We start from the raw sequence: 17,136 nt of genomic DNA on the forward strand, positions 1-17,136 counted from the left end.
GGTGCACAAAGCATATCCTTGGCGCACGAAGTGCATATCTAGCACACGAGGTGCGTCTTGGCACATAAGTGTATAATCTCATACACAAACCAATTCTATGACATGCTAAATCTATCTGACACAACCTGAACAATTAATAGAACACCAATATTCAATTTATTTACAAGTTAGAACGTGCACAGTTGGTAAAAATTTTTAACTCTACAAACGAGATTAAAAAGTTGACAAGTGTCTTTCAACCTCTAGTATGAAGTTAAAAAATTCCAACCTCAACACATATCATAAACTATTTCCTATTATTTTTAATAAATTACACAATTTTATAATATGAATGGCAATTCTGTTGCTTAAATTAACTAATTATATTTTTAGCCAAAAACTACTAATTTTTAAGTGTATAATTATAATTTCATTTACAAAACACAAATAGCTCAACGCTCAAAAATTTAATCAATATAAAGCTTTTAAATGCAATTAACATAACACCATATTCATGTTTAAAATTTCAAACATTTAAATAAAAATATTTATTTTATCTTTATTTTGTGTGTAAAATTAATAAATTATTCATATTTATTTTACGATATAGGAATTTTTGTTGGATGAAGTGCTCAAGTACATTGTTAACAATAGACTAAAACGGCATGCAATTTATCGTACTATCTGACTCCAAAAAACTTAAGAAAACTATAACTACCGAAATAAAACGAAATTATTCATTGAGTAGCTAAATAAATAACCTTGTTTTGTACCCTACAATCAACTCTATTAGACACACACATATTGCTCATGTCCTTTAAGCGCCTGCTGTCCAATGAATTTTCAAAGCAATATCTTCAAGTATTCTGCCAATGCTTTTGTCTTTACTTTTAATTAAGCACGCATACATGCCTTTCGCCCAGATAGCTGACACTAATTCATGAAACAAATTGAAATTCTTCTACTATACCTGAAAAGAGTAATAATCATTTGCATCCCTCAACAATGAAAGCAAAACCATCAGCATTGGAACCTGATTTACGCCACGCCAGATGGATTTCAAAAGGTCTTCCTGTTTCAATCACTACTTCCAATATTGCTGCTGCTAGTGCTTGGTTTTCTCATTATGCTTCTTCATTACTCTTTTCTCTGTTATCTTTTTTCCAGGAAAACTTTTTCCGCCGCTTGAATAACTTCCTTCACCAGCAACTGGGTTCAATTTATTTTATTCCCCCATTAAATCTCACTTTATTCCTGATAACCAACCCAGATACCCCATAAAAAAAAAAAGATGATTATAATCCTCAATACACATCTGCAGAGCACACACAAGTCATCAACTCCACCAATTCTTTTCTTGATTTCTGAAATCCTAGGAAGGCAGTCCGTAAAAATTTTCCAAGGGAAACATTAGCGATGGAGGAAGTGCCCAAAGCTTAGCCCAGAAAAAATTTATTGTAATTCAATATTAATTCAAAAACAAAATTAAAGTTAACAATAAAAAAAAAGAAGCCAAAAATTCACTTAACAAAATAGCTACAAATTTTTTTTACATATTTTTAATTCATAATTATCAAAATTGAAATATATGACAACTAATTTACTCTGGAATAGTAAGCAGCATCGGTCGCCAAGCTCTCCTTAATAACCTGTACCGAAACGACGTCGTTACTGGCGTCAAAGTACCAGATCTCCGATCTGAAAACCTTTCACTGGAACTACTGGTAACCGGTAATAAATCTTCCGTTACTTCTTCGCAGATTTTATCATCACTCTCTCTTTCTTCAAACGGCGGCGATGCCACGAAGAGTTCCTTCAATTTTCGCCGGCTTTTTTTACCATTGGAGTTCTTCTTGCTGTCGGCGTTGGAGGTGTTTGGCTGTGGCGGAGGTGAAGGAGGAGGATCCAAGTTATCAGTCTGGCGGCGATGAAAACGTCGACGGTCGGTGGCAGAAGAGCGGTTAAGAAGCATGCGGAGCGTTTTGCGACGGCGGAGGTGAACGACGGGGCTGGTGGTGGGACTGCGACCTGGGCTTCCGGCGACGGCACACTGAGTTGCGAGAAGCTTGAATTTGTGCAGAGTGGCCATTTCTGTTTGAAGCGCGGTTTCTGTCTCAAGTAAGCAGAGGATTTAGAGAGAGAAGGGAAAGAGAACGAGATCTCAAAGAGAAAGGTAACAGTGAGCATAATTTAAAATAAAATAAAATAAATATTAATTTATTAAAAGAAATTGGAAGAATAAAAAGGGTAAAGGGAGAAGCTTTTTGTTTGGATCGTGGGATGGTCCTTATCTATCTCAATCTGTTGGGCCTTTTTTGTAAATTTATATTGGTAGTACACGTGGAATGCAATAATTAATTTTTTCACATTTATTCTAATATCTGTAAAAATAAAAATAAACCATCTACTAATACTGATAACTCAAAATTACAATCGAACTCACGGTATGCACGATTTCACGTAAAATCAAACTATACCAGAAGAAGCAAACAGCACTTGTATTAGGTCTCCATTGTTTAGGAGAGCGAGAATATGTTTAGTATTATTTTTAAGATAAGTTATTTTTTTAAAGAATAAATGTTTTTTCAAATAAAAAATTGGTTCAAAAATATTTTTTTGAGAAGTTAAAAAGTTAGCTTCTTTTTAAAAGTAGTTTTTTCTCAAAAATATTTTTAAAAAGTATTGCTAAATTAAGTCAAATCACCTCGAAAATCCCCTTTTCAAGTTCTTGTTCTAGTGACGATGAACATTGCACAACGAACTTGAAAACAACATGGATGCAATTGTTAGAAAATAAAACAATCAAAATATATGATAGAAGACTCGAGAAACCTGAACACAAAAGTTTTGGAAAAACAAGACTCTAGCTTGAGAGAACCTCCTCAAAGGAGGATCCAAAGGAAAGCTTTATTGTTAATCTAAGATTTAAAAAAAAAAGCTATCATTTTTTACATAAACTGTTTAAAAAAGCACATGATTTTTTAATAGTAATTAAATTTTTTAAAACTAAAAATACTGAAAATTACAGTTTTCAACGATATTATTTTAATTAAATAAACCACCTACATAGTTTGATTTTTGTATTATAATTTTATAGACTTTATAAGTGTATGTAAGTAATTGATGTCATCTTATTAAATTTAGTCGATTCATGTTAATTTATATATTTTCTGAAAAAGAAAAGGAGAGTAGAGTGAAGTAATTGGAGAAGAGTGATGAAAAGTCCAAGGTTTGGAGGGAATAAGAGCGTGGATTTTACTTCAACCACCCAATGGAGGCTATCTACAAAATTACAAATCAAAACGTTATTTTCTAAAGCCGTTAACTACCCCCATTTAATATTCTTTTCTTTTCTTTCTTTTTTCTATTTACTTTCTCTGCAAATTATTTGCATCATCTTTCATCATTTTTTCGTGATATTATATTATTAACTTAAAATACTTTATTCAATTAATTTCATGAATCAATTCAATATTAATATTATTAGAATTGAATTAACTGATTAAACCGATCGATTAAGTATCGATCATCCGGACAAAAGATTAAATCAAAACTGTTAGAAACTAGTAAAAATCGAAAATAAAGACAAAAATTAATAGTTGAACTAATATTATAATTTTTAATTTTATTTATTGATTTAATTATTATTGGACTAATAGTTGAACTAAGTAAATCGAAAATTCATAGTTTAATCAATTTGATCATCGATCCGATAATTGAAATATTAAAAAATGACTAAAATTTTTATTTAGAAAATAACAACTATTATTATGAGAATATTTTTGTTTTTATTTTATATATTTTTTCAATAAATCTATAAATATCGAGATTTAAACTTCACTTATACTAGATCACGTACCAAACCATGCATTGGGAAATATAAAGTTTTAAACATAATATATGTGTTAATGTAATGAAATGATTAAATGAATTTAGAGTTAAAATTAAATTATTATTTTATAATAATAATTACAATACATGCTAAGACATGACATTAAAATAATATAAAATGACACAAATCATTAAGTGAATATATCATAAAAATGTTAGTACATAAATTCCAGTGAGGAAAATCTCAAACACACGAACAAAACTTAAACAGAAAAAGAAGAAATAGGACAAGGTTCCAAGACTTGTATCAAACCACTATTTTTAAGGTTATATTCGCCCCCACCTATATATCTTCGGTGTGCAAAAGAGTTTCAAGCAAATTAACCTCAAGGATACAATTAAGCCAATGACTATTTGTGTTTTGCATTAACGAGAATAGCCCACTAAACGCTGAGCAATGTATAACAAGAAACTCAATTTCTACGAACGATTTGTACAGTAATACTTTATAGAATAATCTAATAATATTAGAAAATGAAGGAAGGAAAGAAAGAATTTTAAAATTTGTTGGTGTAATTTCCAAATGAAATTTTATTCCTATTTATAGGAATTTTCATATCTCTTCATAGAGACATCTTTCTGAATAATAATGTCTTTAAAAAAACATAATTATTCATTTAATATTATAACTATTCAAATAATATTGTTTGAATAGTTATAATTTTTTTAAAAATCAAATGATATAACTTTTGACCAATGACCAAAAGATGTATCTTTTGATTAATTACACACATTCATTTATAGTTATTGTAATACTATAAATATTTGAAAATGTTCCAACAAAATATATACATGTATCAAAATCTACATAAAATAAACAAATAATAATTTAGACACATAAATATAATATGAATACAATACAAACATATATTTTCTTAATTAAATCACTATGATAAATAATGCAAAATATGAGATTGTAAGACATAACATAAATACAACACAAAAAACACGAATTGTTCCTTCAATTGAACAGTTATGACAAACTATGCAGAACATTATCTGATGAAAAAACACATGGAATCTATTGAATTAAAAGTCTCTCTTTCGACACTCACTTTGCCTTGGTTCCTTCGTTTCAACTTTGTTTTTAACCACTTTCATTGTGGTTGTCATGGGGCCAAGCTCATCGGCACCACCATTGAGAGCTTGTTAATAAATAAAGTCCACTCTGCTTCTTATGGAAGCCCTGGTGGTAAGTCTCTAGTTTTTCTACTTTAGTTTCTTTTTGTTTACTTTGCTTTTTAGTGTTGTTTCTGATAGTGTTGTCCCTGTTGAAAAAGTCTTATCTTTTGTTGGAATAGAAGTTGGGATAAAATTAGAGAGCTTACATAACAAGTTTAAAACGTAAGTGAATTAAAGGGATAAGTAAAGAGAGAATCAATGCATGATATTTGTTAACACGGTTCGAATCCTACTCCACAATGCCTCACTCGGAAAATAATTTTATACAACAATTCATCCAATACAATTATTTGCTAAAACCCAATCTACCCTATCTCCCTAATAGTTACAAATCACTCTTCCCAAATACATCACATTATATACGATCTCTCTCCATAATGTAATACACCAAAATTTTAGTCTTTGAGAAAGGATAAGCATTTTAAAGGTGAATTAAATATTTGGAGAAAAGTATAAATAATGAAATTTAGTAAGGATTAAGTTGTACGTTTTTGAAAGTTGAAGGACTAAAAGTGCAAATTGATCATTTTAGAAAGGTGAAATTGAATAAATATTTTTTTATGAATGTGATAAGGATATGTATTGATATGTGGATTTGGAAAATTGGGATAGAGATTAAGTTGAATAAAGTGAAAAAGATATAGGGGCTAAAGTGCAATTTTTATTTATGGAGGAGGGACCTAAATATAATTTTTTAGCTTTAATTGATATTTAGAGACATAACGATGGGATTAAAATCCTATAGCTGATGAAGTGGAAAGTTTGTGGAATTTATAGAAATTAAGGTTGAAAAGTGTTGAAATTTGATTGGATGATGGAATAGATGGACTAAATTGAAAAGAAAAAAGTGTAAAATTTTCTACACAATTAGAAGGCTGAATGAAAACAAAAATAAATAGGAAAGAAAGGGGAAAAAAATAAAGGGAGAAAAAGAAGAAAAAAGGGGAAAAAAAAAAGAGGAAAAATCTCCCATGCATTTTTCTTGAGATTTTCCTTAAAACCATAGCTTAATTTCCTATCCTAGAGTGCTACCGAAATATTTTCAATCATGGAAACAACTTAGATGAAGATGAAAGTAAAAAAGAAAGCTTGTGAAAGTGAAAAGAAAGGATAATTTCAAGTGGAGAAATAGGTAAGTACTCAATCAAAATCAAGCTCATTTATTTTATTTTGAATATTTGAATATTTAAAATTTTCATATGAAAAAATAAATAAGATATGATTATGAATATTGAATTTAGTAGTGAATATGTAAATAAAGGCATGTTATTAATGTAAAATAATAATAAAGTGATAATTTAGTGATCAGTGAACTTCACGAAACTAATGATTAAATTATAAAGAGTGAAAATTTATTTATTTGTCATAAATTGATAAGTGAATAGATGTATAGTTAAATTACGATAAAGAAGACTAAATTGTAATGTGTATAAAAGATATTATGTGAAATCAATATTGTGATTAAAGACTTAAATGAAGTATTATGTGATAGTAATGAAGTGTAAAGTGATATAGTAATTATTGAATTTTCATGAATTTAAGGATTAAATTGTAAAATGTTTAAAAGTTACTATGTGTGCTAAAATGCCTAAAATGCACTCTTTCATTAACATCAAAACCTACTCAAAACATACACATTAACATGTCAAAAATACAACTTAAAATGCCTAACCAATATGCCACATTTCAACCAAAACCAAACCAATCTAATACCTACTTATCATGCACACTATTCATTATTTAAGCATCATCATACCAATACAATATCAAAGCCTAATAATACTTCAATTTAAGTCTACTCATTATCATAAGCATATAAGGATATGCATGAACCAAACCTACTAAAATAACATCACAACATCACTTTTACTCATTACACTTGTAACATAACAACATAAGCAAGTTCCTAAGTTACAACTTCAAAACATATATATATACCTTAACACCTATTAAATGCCACTTATAATTGAGCCAAAATGAATTAAAAAGGCTACCAAAAGAGACGTTGGATGGTGTGAGCCTTAAAAATAATCTGATAGCCACATTCGCCAAAAGTCAACTACAAAAGTCATGAAAGATGAAATGGGGTAAGCATTGACATGCTTAATAGGTTCATATATATTTAAACAATAGTCTTACCTTAAATCACAATTGTGTAAACAAAATACTAAATATTTTATATCAACAAGGTGAGCATTTTATAAACCAAATCATATAACTTTTCAATCCATTCAATACAATACATATCACTAAGATTCAATTAGAACTATTGAACAAGTGAATCATGTTAAAAAATTGATCACATCCATTTACATTCACATTCTTTTCAAATCACCACATACACAATCAAATCCCTTTTTCTTTTAAACAATTAGCTCAATGAACTCAAATAATAAGATATAGATACGCGAGTAACTACACCACACCAAGTTGCTCAATTAAGCGATAACTACACCACACCAAGGCACCATAGTGCAAAGCTTGTTCTATTGCTGTCATGTAGACCTTTGATTTTGTGTCCGTGCCTCACTGATTGTTCTAGTCTGTTTCCTTTTCTTTCGTACTGATCGTTGTGTGGTGAATATTCCTCCGACAGATTGAGGTTGTCATCAACTTTGTTACTAAGGGTAAGCTGAATGTCTAGTTAGGGTTTGATTTCTGTTAGGCTGAATGTCATATTGTTAGATTGAATGCCTTAATTCTTATAGCCAAGTAATTTAATTCGAGTAAGGGTGCCAAATAAATGTTTTGGTTTTGATGTGTTGTTTTCAATTGGCTTGTCTTGGATGTCATATGTAGGATTCGAGAGTGTGTTATAGTGTTGTTAATCAGAAAAGCACCAGGTGTGTGACTCTATACTCATAAACTCGTAAAACTGTGCAAAAACCAAAATAGACGACACCACATGGTTGTGTGCCTAGCAGTGTGTCAGGCCGTGTGAACCACACGGGCATATGCTTGATCGTGTTCCAGGCCGTGTGGGCCCATTTTTAGTAAGTTTAGTTAGGGTCGTGTGGGCCATTTTTTTTTTTACCTATTATACAAAAATAATGTTATAAAAATTTAGAAACATTAAAAAAACTATAAAAAGTTGTTGTATATTATAAAATATTATTAATATATTATGAAAAGATTATAAAAATTATAAAAAAGAATAAAATATAAATATAAATATGACTAATATATTATGAAAATGAAAGGATTATAAAACATTATAAAATTTTTAAAATTAAATAAAATTATTAAAAATTAAAAAGTTATATAAAATTATTAAAACTAGGATTAATACCCGATTAAGGTTGGCGTTTTCAATTTTATGTAATCTATTATTGAACTAATCATTTATTAATATTTTTATTTTATAAATTAAAATTATGATGATCGATTAGAATTAAATAAACTTTAAATTAATTCATGAGTTAATATGTAAATTAATAAAGTTAAATGCATTATTTAGAAATTAAAAATTCAAACAATTTAGATAAAAAAACTAAAAATTTTAATCTCCCTCGCATCAAAAAGGAAAAAGAGTAAAGATTGGCAGTTAACCAAGAAAAATGGTTTGGGGGATTTTTGACTAAAAATAGGGAAAGTATAAGTTCAAAAATGAAGATCATATATTAGATAACTACAATTTACAGAGTAATGTTTATTCTACCACAGCTCATAGTCATAAGTAAAATCCTATTACTTGAGCAACGCTTTAATGCATAAACATCATTTAGAGTTTTGCTCATAAAATTTGAACAACTTTCCCTTTCTACAATACAATAATTTCTCAACTCAGAACTGAAAATCCATTTTCATCTGCCTCTTCCATCATTTGCAGGATACTCGGGATTACATCGATTTTATCTGTACCTGCAAACAAGGTTGAACACATACCTTGTTTGAATATGGTTGGACATATATACTTCCAGAAAATATAGAAAATCAGAGTAAAATAAGCTTACATATCATTAACTACTACTATAATATGTGAGACAATTGAATTGAGATGAATTTAGACTCAATAAATACTCCAGCCAGGCATTTAAATACTCAAACATTTTAAACAAAAACAAAATATCCAAGCAACATATGACCAAAACCAGAAGAAACTAGGTGGTAGTAATAGTAGAGAAGCTAACCCATTTCTCTGTCGCAGAATCCGGAGAAAATGGAGGAGGAATGCTCTTCAGTAGTCCAACATCGTCCGATTTAATATCCACCACTTCAGTTCCCGATCTAATATCCACCACATCAGATCCCGATCTTACACCCTTAATCTCTTCCAATGCCTCCAACACTTCTTCCATTGAAGGTCTCATATCCCTCTCCTGTTGCAAACACCGAAACGCCAATCCTGCAACCGCCGTTACAGTGTTTTTCACCACAAAATCATTCTCGAACCCGAGAGATGGATCCACTAGTTCATGCAATGCTTGATTCTGGATTCTGCTGATTGCCATGTTAGCCAAATTTATGTCGTGTCGGTGCCTGCTGATGTCCACTGCTTTTTTCGCCGAAATTAGCTCGACCAACACGACCCCGAAGCTGTAAACATCACTTTTCTCAGTGAGGTGGTAGCATTGGTGGTACTCCGGGTCGACATAACCCGGGGTGCCTTGCGGAGCAGTCGAGACATGCGTGACATCATTAGGAAAAAGTCGTGAGAGTCCAAAATCAGCCACTTTTACATGGAAATTCTTGTCCAGGAGAATGTTGTTGGATTTAACATCGCGGTGTATGATTTCCTTTCTATGGAGGTAAGCCAATGCGGTCGCTGTCTCGATGGCGATTCTCAACCGAACATGCCAGGTAAGCAAACCAGAGTTGGATCGCTTTCCATGCAAATGATCAGCCACGGTTCCATTAGGAATGTACTCATAAACAAGGAGAAGCTCTCGACTACGTCTCGAGGTACATCCATAGAGCTTCACGAGGTATGGATGAAGGATGAGAGTGAGGATTTCGATCTCGTTCATGTACTGATCGACACGCTTCAAATTGTTCTCGTATAAGCGCTTCACCGCTACCACACGCCCATCCCTGAGTACACCTGATCGTGCAAATCAAAGATAAACATGGTGGGATAAGGTTAATAACAGGGGACTAAAGTAAAAAGTTGCAAATAAGTTTGTCTTACCATAATAAACAGTGCCGAATCCTCCTTCTCCAAGTTGTTTAGAAGGATTGAAATTGTCAGTGGCTTCCTCAAGTTCTTCATAATTAAAAACATGGGCTCCAAAGTAAGTGCTTCCCCTTTCAATGTCATATTTTGAAGTGGAATAGGATGAATTGCTTTGAGAGTAATTAGTTGTGGAAGTTGTTGGCCCTTTGCTTGATGGAGACGTTGGAAGGTCTCTGCTAATAAGCTGGGCTACAATTTTCTTTCGCCGATGTTGCCGGACACATAAAGCTCCGATTCCAACAAGTATAATGACACCGGCTGCTCCGAGGCCTGGAGGTTAAGGAAGAGATTGCTTAAACCCGGTTACTGCAATGCTAAAAGTTTTTAGAAACAATGTAATATGTTAATAATGAGTACCAAATAATACCTAGGGCAAGTTTGAGAGCCTTTCCATCCTTTTTCTCTGTAATAGTAAAAATATCACAAAATGTTAATTAAAATATGAATCAATAATTATAGTTGCACGCAAAAAAAAAATATATATATATATATATATAGTAATTATTGAAACCAAATAAATTTCTTATTTTCATAATATAAAAAGAAATTATCACATTTAAAATTATAAAATAACTTTTTTTATAATTAGGAGAAAGGAATGAGATATATTCTTATAAAATATCATTTTAAATAAAAAGAAACTACCTAAACTGATGAAATAAAATATATATGAACTATATTTTATTTTAAACTGATCTAAATTATTATCAATGTAATCAAAATTCAATGTATTTTACGTGACATAAATTTATTAATGCACAAAACGATTATGTTTTAAAGTTTCAAATTTGAATTCCACTTATATGATTCTTTCTATTTGAAATGCAATTAAATTCTAGATTAACTATGTTACTAAGATTTTGCTATCAATGTTAATATATGAAAGAGATATGATCAAAGAAAAGAATGTGAAATTTCAAAGTCTTTCTCTCTCTTCTCTTTTTAAGTTGAAGCAGAAAAGAGAAAACCATAATCACCCTTCCCCTACCAGCTCCTTTTCTTATCCCCATAGATTGTGCCTCCTCTCTTTTCGTTTCCCTTATCTTTAGCCTTTCTCCTTTTCCACCAAATTCTGCCTCCTCTCCCTTTTGTTTTTCCTCTAAAGGATTTTTAAAGATCACTGACTTTGTCGAATTGTGTATTTGGGTACAGTGTCCAACACGGATTGGTTTGTTTCGAGAGTCGGAGTGGCAGTGTCCAGGTGGTATTTTTGGAGTAGGTCAGGCTGAAAGGTGAGTGGGCCATAGTTAGGTGGAGATGGGCCAGCGATGAAGGGTTAGCTGAAGTTTCTTACTGAGCCGCGTGGAAAAACAAATGGGGAATGTTGAATTTTTTAGCTTAGGCTTAGCAAATGGGTCAACTTTAATGGCATCAAATTCCCAAGTTTTCATGCTGCTATAATAGTATGAAACGAAAGCAGCTAAATTTACAGCGCTCCAAAATCGACCATAAAATGGAAGAAATTTAACAGAGTCTGAAGTTAAGGTAATTTTGGATGGGTGATTGGGTGTGGTGTGATGCGATGCGTTTAGCTTATTTTTTGTCTCACGCTTTAGTATCGTTACAGTATCTAATCTCACCACTACCGTTATTTTTACATTAACCACAAGTAAATGCACTGCTTATCTAAACTCACCCTTAATTAAAAATTAAAATATAGAATAAAAACTGTAATGGGATTTGCGTTTGGGAAAAGCAAATAAATGAGTTTCAACAATCCTATTCTGGAATGGCCCAATGTCCTTGTTTCCTACCATGACAGCCCCCCCGGACTATTTAATAATAATATTATTATTATTATTAGAGGGTCAAGACCAAACTACATCCACCTAACCCTGAACTACTGTTTGGTCGGAACAACGATCGACGACATCTTGTTCCATCAGTTTCCGGCTTCGGGTTTCCCCAAAACACTGGGTTCTTGGAACCGAAATCGTACGACTTAAATCCCACTACAAGAGATATTTGAACAGGTACAGCAAACAACGAAGATTGTACCTGGGGAACAAACGTCGCCATCTGAGCAGTAACATTCAAATCCACCTGAGACGAGGTTACGCCCGCACTGCCCACCTTTGTTTACACAATTATTACAACGGGTATCATCTGCAGACCACCACAGCTGAAACCCAATTTTAGCCGCTTCTTCCAAATCATCTGGATCCCGGCCTTCCTCCAGTGACGGAACTTGGGAATTCGGGACTGGAATAATCACACTGTTACTGCAAGATCTCAGGAAATTGCCGGTGACAGTTCCCGCGAATTCCCTTGTCACATAATAACCTACGATCTTTGTATTGTTTATTGTGCAGTCGAATTGATTGGAAATCCCGAGAATTGATGTGAGATTTTGTGGAGCTGTGAGAGGCTGACAACCATAATACAGCCTTATATCCTGACTATCCCCGTTTTGTCGAAAAGGACTGGTTTCACTTTCAAAAGTGGAGTTGATGAGATGAGTGGGACAAAGATTCTCACTGTAATCGGTTCTAGAGACATGAAGTGTTTGTGATTCCTTGTTTATTGCAAGAACTCGGTATGTTGCAGAGCTGATTGTGATTTCTAGCTCACTTTCACTGCAGCTGAGCTTGAATCCAGGATATCCACAACTTTCCGGCCGATCCAATCCCCAGAAAGGGTAACCGATATCCGAAATATTTCCGCAACTAGATCGGACACTGCAGCTCAAATAATTATTCGAAAACACTGGTTTTGGAGAAAGAATCAGGACCAAGCTTATGATGATGATGGTGAACGAAAACTTGGATGGCATTGTCGGAGAGGATGGAGAGCATGAGGGAAAGAAACTGACAGTAGTTGGATATAAAATGAGCGTCTGAAAGTGAATTGGTGTTGATCTTCATGATCAAATAGTTGGTATTTGACTAATTCAAAGTTGAAAATTTTCTAAAGGAAACTTCTGTTATATGCCACCATTAAGTGCCAGTCTATGGAAATTTAGGTAGCCTACCATGGCAATAATATATTATTAAGTGTGAATAACCCAGTTCATTATAATAGTGCTCTCAGGACTCGGAACTCATAAAGGTATAAACTCAGTTCGAGTTTGTTGAAAACTTGAAGAAAGCTGTAACTGGAAAATATCATCTGATTTTAATGATTGAATAAATCAATAATAGTACTACTTTGGCTGAAAGTATTTCTAGGTCGAATCTATAAACAACTGGTAAGACCCTACGTTTTATCTGCTAGCTGATGCAGTTGTGATGGGAAAGAGAACAAGCGGCCATGGAATTTGAAGATGAACTGGTATTAACCAATCAAAATGGTTAGAGTTAATGAAGTCATTGGCTTCTTGGGGAGATTTAGATTAGGATTCGATCTGAAGTAACAAAGGCCAATTTGCTGCTACTGCTTATGAAGATTGGACATCAGAATGAGTCAAACCGTGAAGGTTACTTGAGAGTTAAGGCTCAAGATATTCAATGAAACGGTAAGTTCTGCAACAACAAACAGCTGAGCAAACTTATACGGAAGAAGAGCTATAACGTACCTTCAGTTGTTGGAAAACATGTGAAACTATTTGAACTATGATTATATCCACAAATCCCATCTGAATCTCTGCATCTTCTGCACTGATCATTATCCGCTTCCCATTGCAATTCGAAACCTCCTCTTAAAGCAGCTTGCATAATCATAGGGTTCACCTCCAGGTCCTTTGCTGCAGCTTCATAAACCGGAACTACGACAATTTCACGGCATATGCCATAGCGAGGGTCACCCAACATGTTTCTAACAGCATATGACACATCAATAAGTGTACTATTCATGGAGCAGTTAGGAAGAAATGTCGAGGTTGGCAGCGGTTGCATCCGTAGAATAGGGTGAGGTTCCTAATGTTTGAGCCGTAATTGAAGTGATCGAAGTCGATTGAGGTGTTGATAAATTTCGTGGAACAATAACCATTCCAGTAATCCTCCCTAGCTACCTTAAGAATCTGTCGTTCAGGGTCTATGTCAAGAACTCGTAAGGTGTTTTCATTCATCAGGATTTCCGTTACATTATTCTCGCACCTCAGTTCAAATCCTGGTTGGCCACAATAACTCGGACGGTTCATTCCCCAGAATGGGTAACCGATACTTGATACGCTTCCGCATGTTAGCGTTTCCCTGCAGGCCCGCGGATCGTCAGCGGATAAAATCGTCGGAACTCTGGTTAAGAAAACGAGAAAGAAGAGGGCCAGAAGGGAAGATATCGGAAGAGAAAGCGAAGACATCTTGTTGATGTTACAAGGGTGATGGGTTGAATATATTTATGAATTATGGAATGGTCAATGTTGAATTCTACAATATTAGTATACACGTTTAATCCTTTTCTAATCTGGAAATTACGTCAGGAGTTGGAAAATTGGTTCTAGAGTGCTGCAGAAGTCTATGGGGGCATCTATTACGGGGAAGAAGACCAAAGCTTCGATGGCAGAATTTGAAGGAAACTGGCAGGAAATGCTTTGGACATAACATAAGTTGACAACACTAAAAACACCCTAATTCCAAATCGAAGAACTGAAGTGGAGACTTAAACCAAAATAATTTGGAAATTGGGTGCCAAGTCCCCACTTCTATTAAGAATCTTCTTTGTGTTGGATTAATTGACCTGATAGACTAAATGAAGATCAAAGCAATGAAATGGAACTTGACTTCTATATATCAAGTTATCAACCTACACACACAACTAAAAAATCTTTGTTTTGTATTAACAGGATTAAGAACCGATCGGGAAACGATGTTAGGGTGATTATTTTATGGATTCGACTCTCTCCGCTATCGATATTCACTGCAACTAATCACAATAGCACTTTTATGTTTGCAACCAGGATATGTTGATGAAGACATGCTGATCGCGTGTGTATGAGTTTGGCAGCAAGAGTCTCCTGAATTTCCTGTTCATTGTAGGAAATTTCCTGGAGTTTGGTAATTTCTGGGAAATGAAAAAGGAAATATCATGTGGAACATGAATGCTTTCTTTGTCAGATGAGTCCAGATCTGTTCAGATTATGCAAACCAATGATGAAAAGAGGGGACTGACATTATTCAATAAATCAGACCGACAATTTTGACTATGTCTATCAGTACATAGAATAAAACAAAATTAATGTTGTTCCTAGTTCATCAGTTGGATTTGTCCTTGACTAAATTTATAAATATTTAAATAATACTTAAAAATATTTAAATTGATTGAAATTCGTTTTTATTAATATTATATTTTAATTTTTTTTGTCTAAATTGATGATATAATATGCCATATCAATTACCATTACAACATCAACACTAATTAACACTCAATAATCAAAATATAACATATTGATAACATTAGTGACCATATCATATTTTTAAAAATTTAGTGACCAAAATGTAATTTAAACTATACAAAGTGACTAAATTTATAATTTTGACTTTTAGTGAAAAAATTTGAGTATTATTCTCTAAAATTTAATATAGATAAAATTTTAAAAAGATATACTATAAAAAGTTTCAATGAAATATTTTTAAATATATTTTTTTATAAATTTAAAGAATTTAAATATTTAAAATAATTGATCTCAAAGTTTAAAATTTTTAACTTAAAATTGTCAACCATAACGATAGAGATATTATAAAGAATATTATGAATTAAACTCTTTTACCAACTGCTTAAATTTATGTTTGAAATTAATTATTTGTGGTTTGGGTTGAGTGAACAATAATAAAACTAAATTGGAGCACGAATATTTTATTTAAAGCCGTAAATCAATATTGTGAATTTGTTTTATTTAGATAATAAAAGTTATGCATAAAATGAATCCTACTCTTAATAAATAAATAAATAAATAAAGATGAGAGTATTAGAGTGATGCTGTTATCCAATTCTTACCTAAAAAAGATAACATGATACTCATGCCTGTAGCTTCTATACATCAAATTAACCTATTTTCTATTAACTAAAAACAAGAGAGTTTCCCAACCTCCATTTCTTCAATCTCATAATTCATAACCCCTATCCCAGTTTGTTAGTCACCTCATTTCTATGTATTTGTTTTGGTGTCTGGGTTTTACTGCAATGCAAGTCTACAACTATCAAATCCTCCACTTCAGTTATTTTAATTATGTATTGAAGTTTAATCCACTGGGAAATCATACTACTACTAATAATAGAAAGCTTTGTTTAGTTGTAAAAAGGGATAGTACTTACCTGTATGGGGCCGACATTCTTTGCCTTCCGGCCCACTCCATTTTCCAGGTGGGCAGTAGCAGTAGGCTTCATCGTGGATGCCCAAACCGCAGGCTCCACCGGAAGAAGTGCATTTCAGCATTCTTCTGCATAGTTCTTCCTCCATTGCACCTCGAATCCTGTTTCCAAGGCTCCTTTCCAATCCGGGGAATGATTGCGGAGGCTTTCCAAGGAAGTTTCAGGAATCATAACATTGGCACGATGTAGGCATGCCTCTGGATGGATACTAGTATTATTTGCTATTGCTACCGAAACATTACTATGATCATAATTTTTATTGCAAGTAAAGAATAGAAGATCTGGTGAGATGCGAGAGAGGCAGTCATAAAACAGTGTAACACTGGCAAAGCCGGGACCGGGAGTAAACACCGGAGAATCTTGGATCCAATCTTCATCTGGAAATGGAGGCGGACAAATGCCTTTGTTGATCACCTTCTCACTCAAAATTCTTAGGATTTGACGATCAGGTAGGATCTCAAGCACGCGATACCGTACATCGCGAATTTTCATCGTGGCCATGTCATCGCCACACTCAAGCTCTAAATCTGGATGTCCGCATTCTTTTTCTCGATCACCTCCATGGAAAGGAAATCCAGCAGTGATATTCCCACATTTGAACTTGCTATCACGGCAGTTCTCGAACTCAGGCTCAAACCAGGCAGTGGTTAGTGAAACAGGGTCCC

At 33.1% G+C, this 17,136-nt stretch overlaps 2 protein-coding genes across 3 annotated transcripts; both read right to left on the reverse strand.

Annotated features, from left to right (window-relative positions):
* Nucleotides 1-1,579: 1,579 nt before the first annotated feature.
* LOC105803603 (uncharacterized) lies at nucleotides 1,580-2,068 on the reverse strand. The gene has a single exon (XM_052623664.1). The coding sequence runs from the start codon at nucleotides 2,066-2,068 to the stop codon at nucleotides 1,580-1,582; it is 489 nt and encodes a 162-aa protein (XP_052479624.1).
* A 6,579-nt stretch (nucleotides 2,069-8,647) lies between these two features.
* LOC105803602 (LEAF RUST 10 DISEASE-RESISTANCE LOCUS RECEPTOR-LIKE PROTEIN KINASE-like 1.3) lies at nucleotides 8,648-13,733 on the reverse strand. Of its 2 annotated transcripts, XM_052623724.1 has the most exons (5): nucleotides 12,224-13,733; nucleotides 10,593-10,628; nucleotides 10,181-10,495; nucleotides 9,183-10,093; nucleotides 8,648-8,913 (listed from the first exon to the last, which is right to left on the reverse strand). In XM_052623724.1, the coding sequence occupies exons 1-5, from the start codon at nucleotides 12,996-12,998 to the stop codon at nucleotides 8,893-8,895; spliced, it is 2,058 nt and encodes a 685-aa protein (XP_052479684.1). In that variant the 5' UTR covers nucleotides 12,999-13,733; the 3' UTR covers nucleotides 8,648-8,892. The 2 variants fall into 2 exon arrangements, with proteins under 2 accessions (XP_052479684.1, XP_012491318.1); XM_012635864.2 differs by lacking the exon at nucleotides 8,648-8,913 and having other exon boundaries at nucleotides 8,923-10,093.
* Between the last annotated feature and the right edge of the window lie 3,403 nt (nucleotides 13,734-17,136).

The sequence above is a fragment of the Gossypium raimondii genome, chromosome 11 (genome assembly GCF_025698545.1).
Source record: "Gossypium raimondii isolate GPD5lz chromosome 11, ASM2569854v1, whole genome shotgun sequence".
Classification (NCBI taxonomy): Eukaryota; Viridiplantae; Streptophyta; class Magnoliopsida; order Malvales; family Malvaceae; genus Gossypium; species Gossypium raimondii.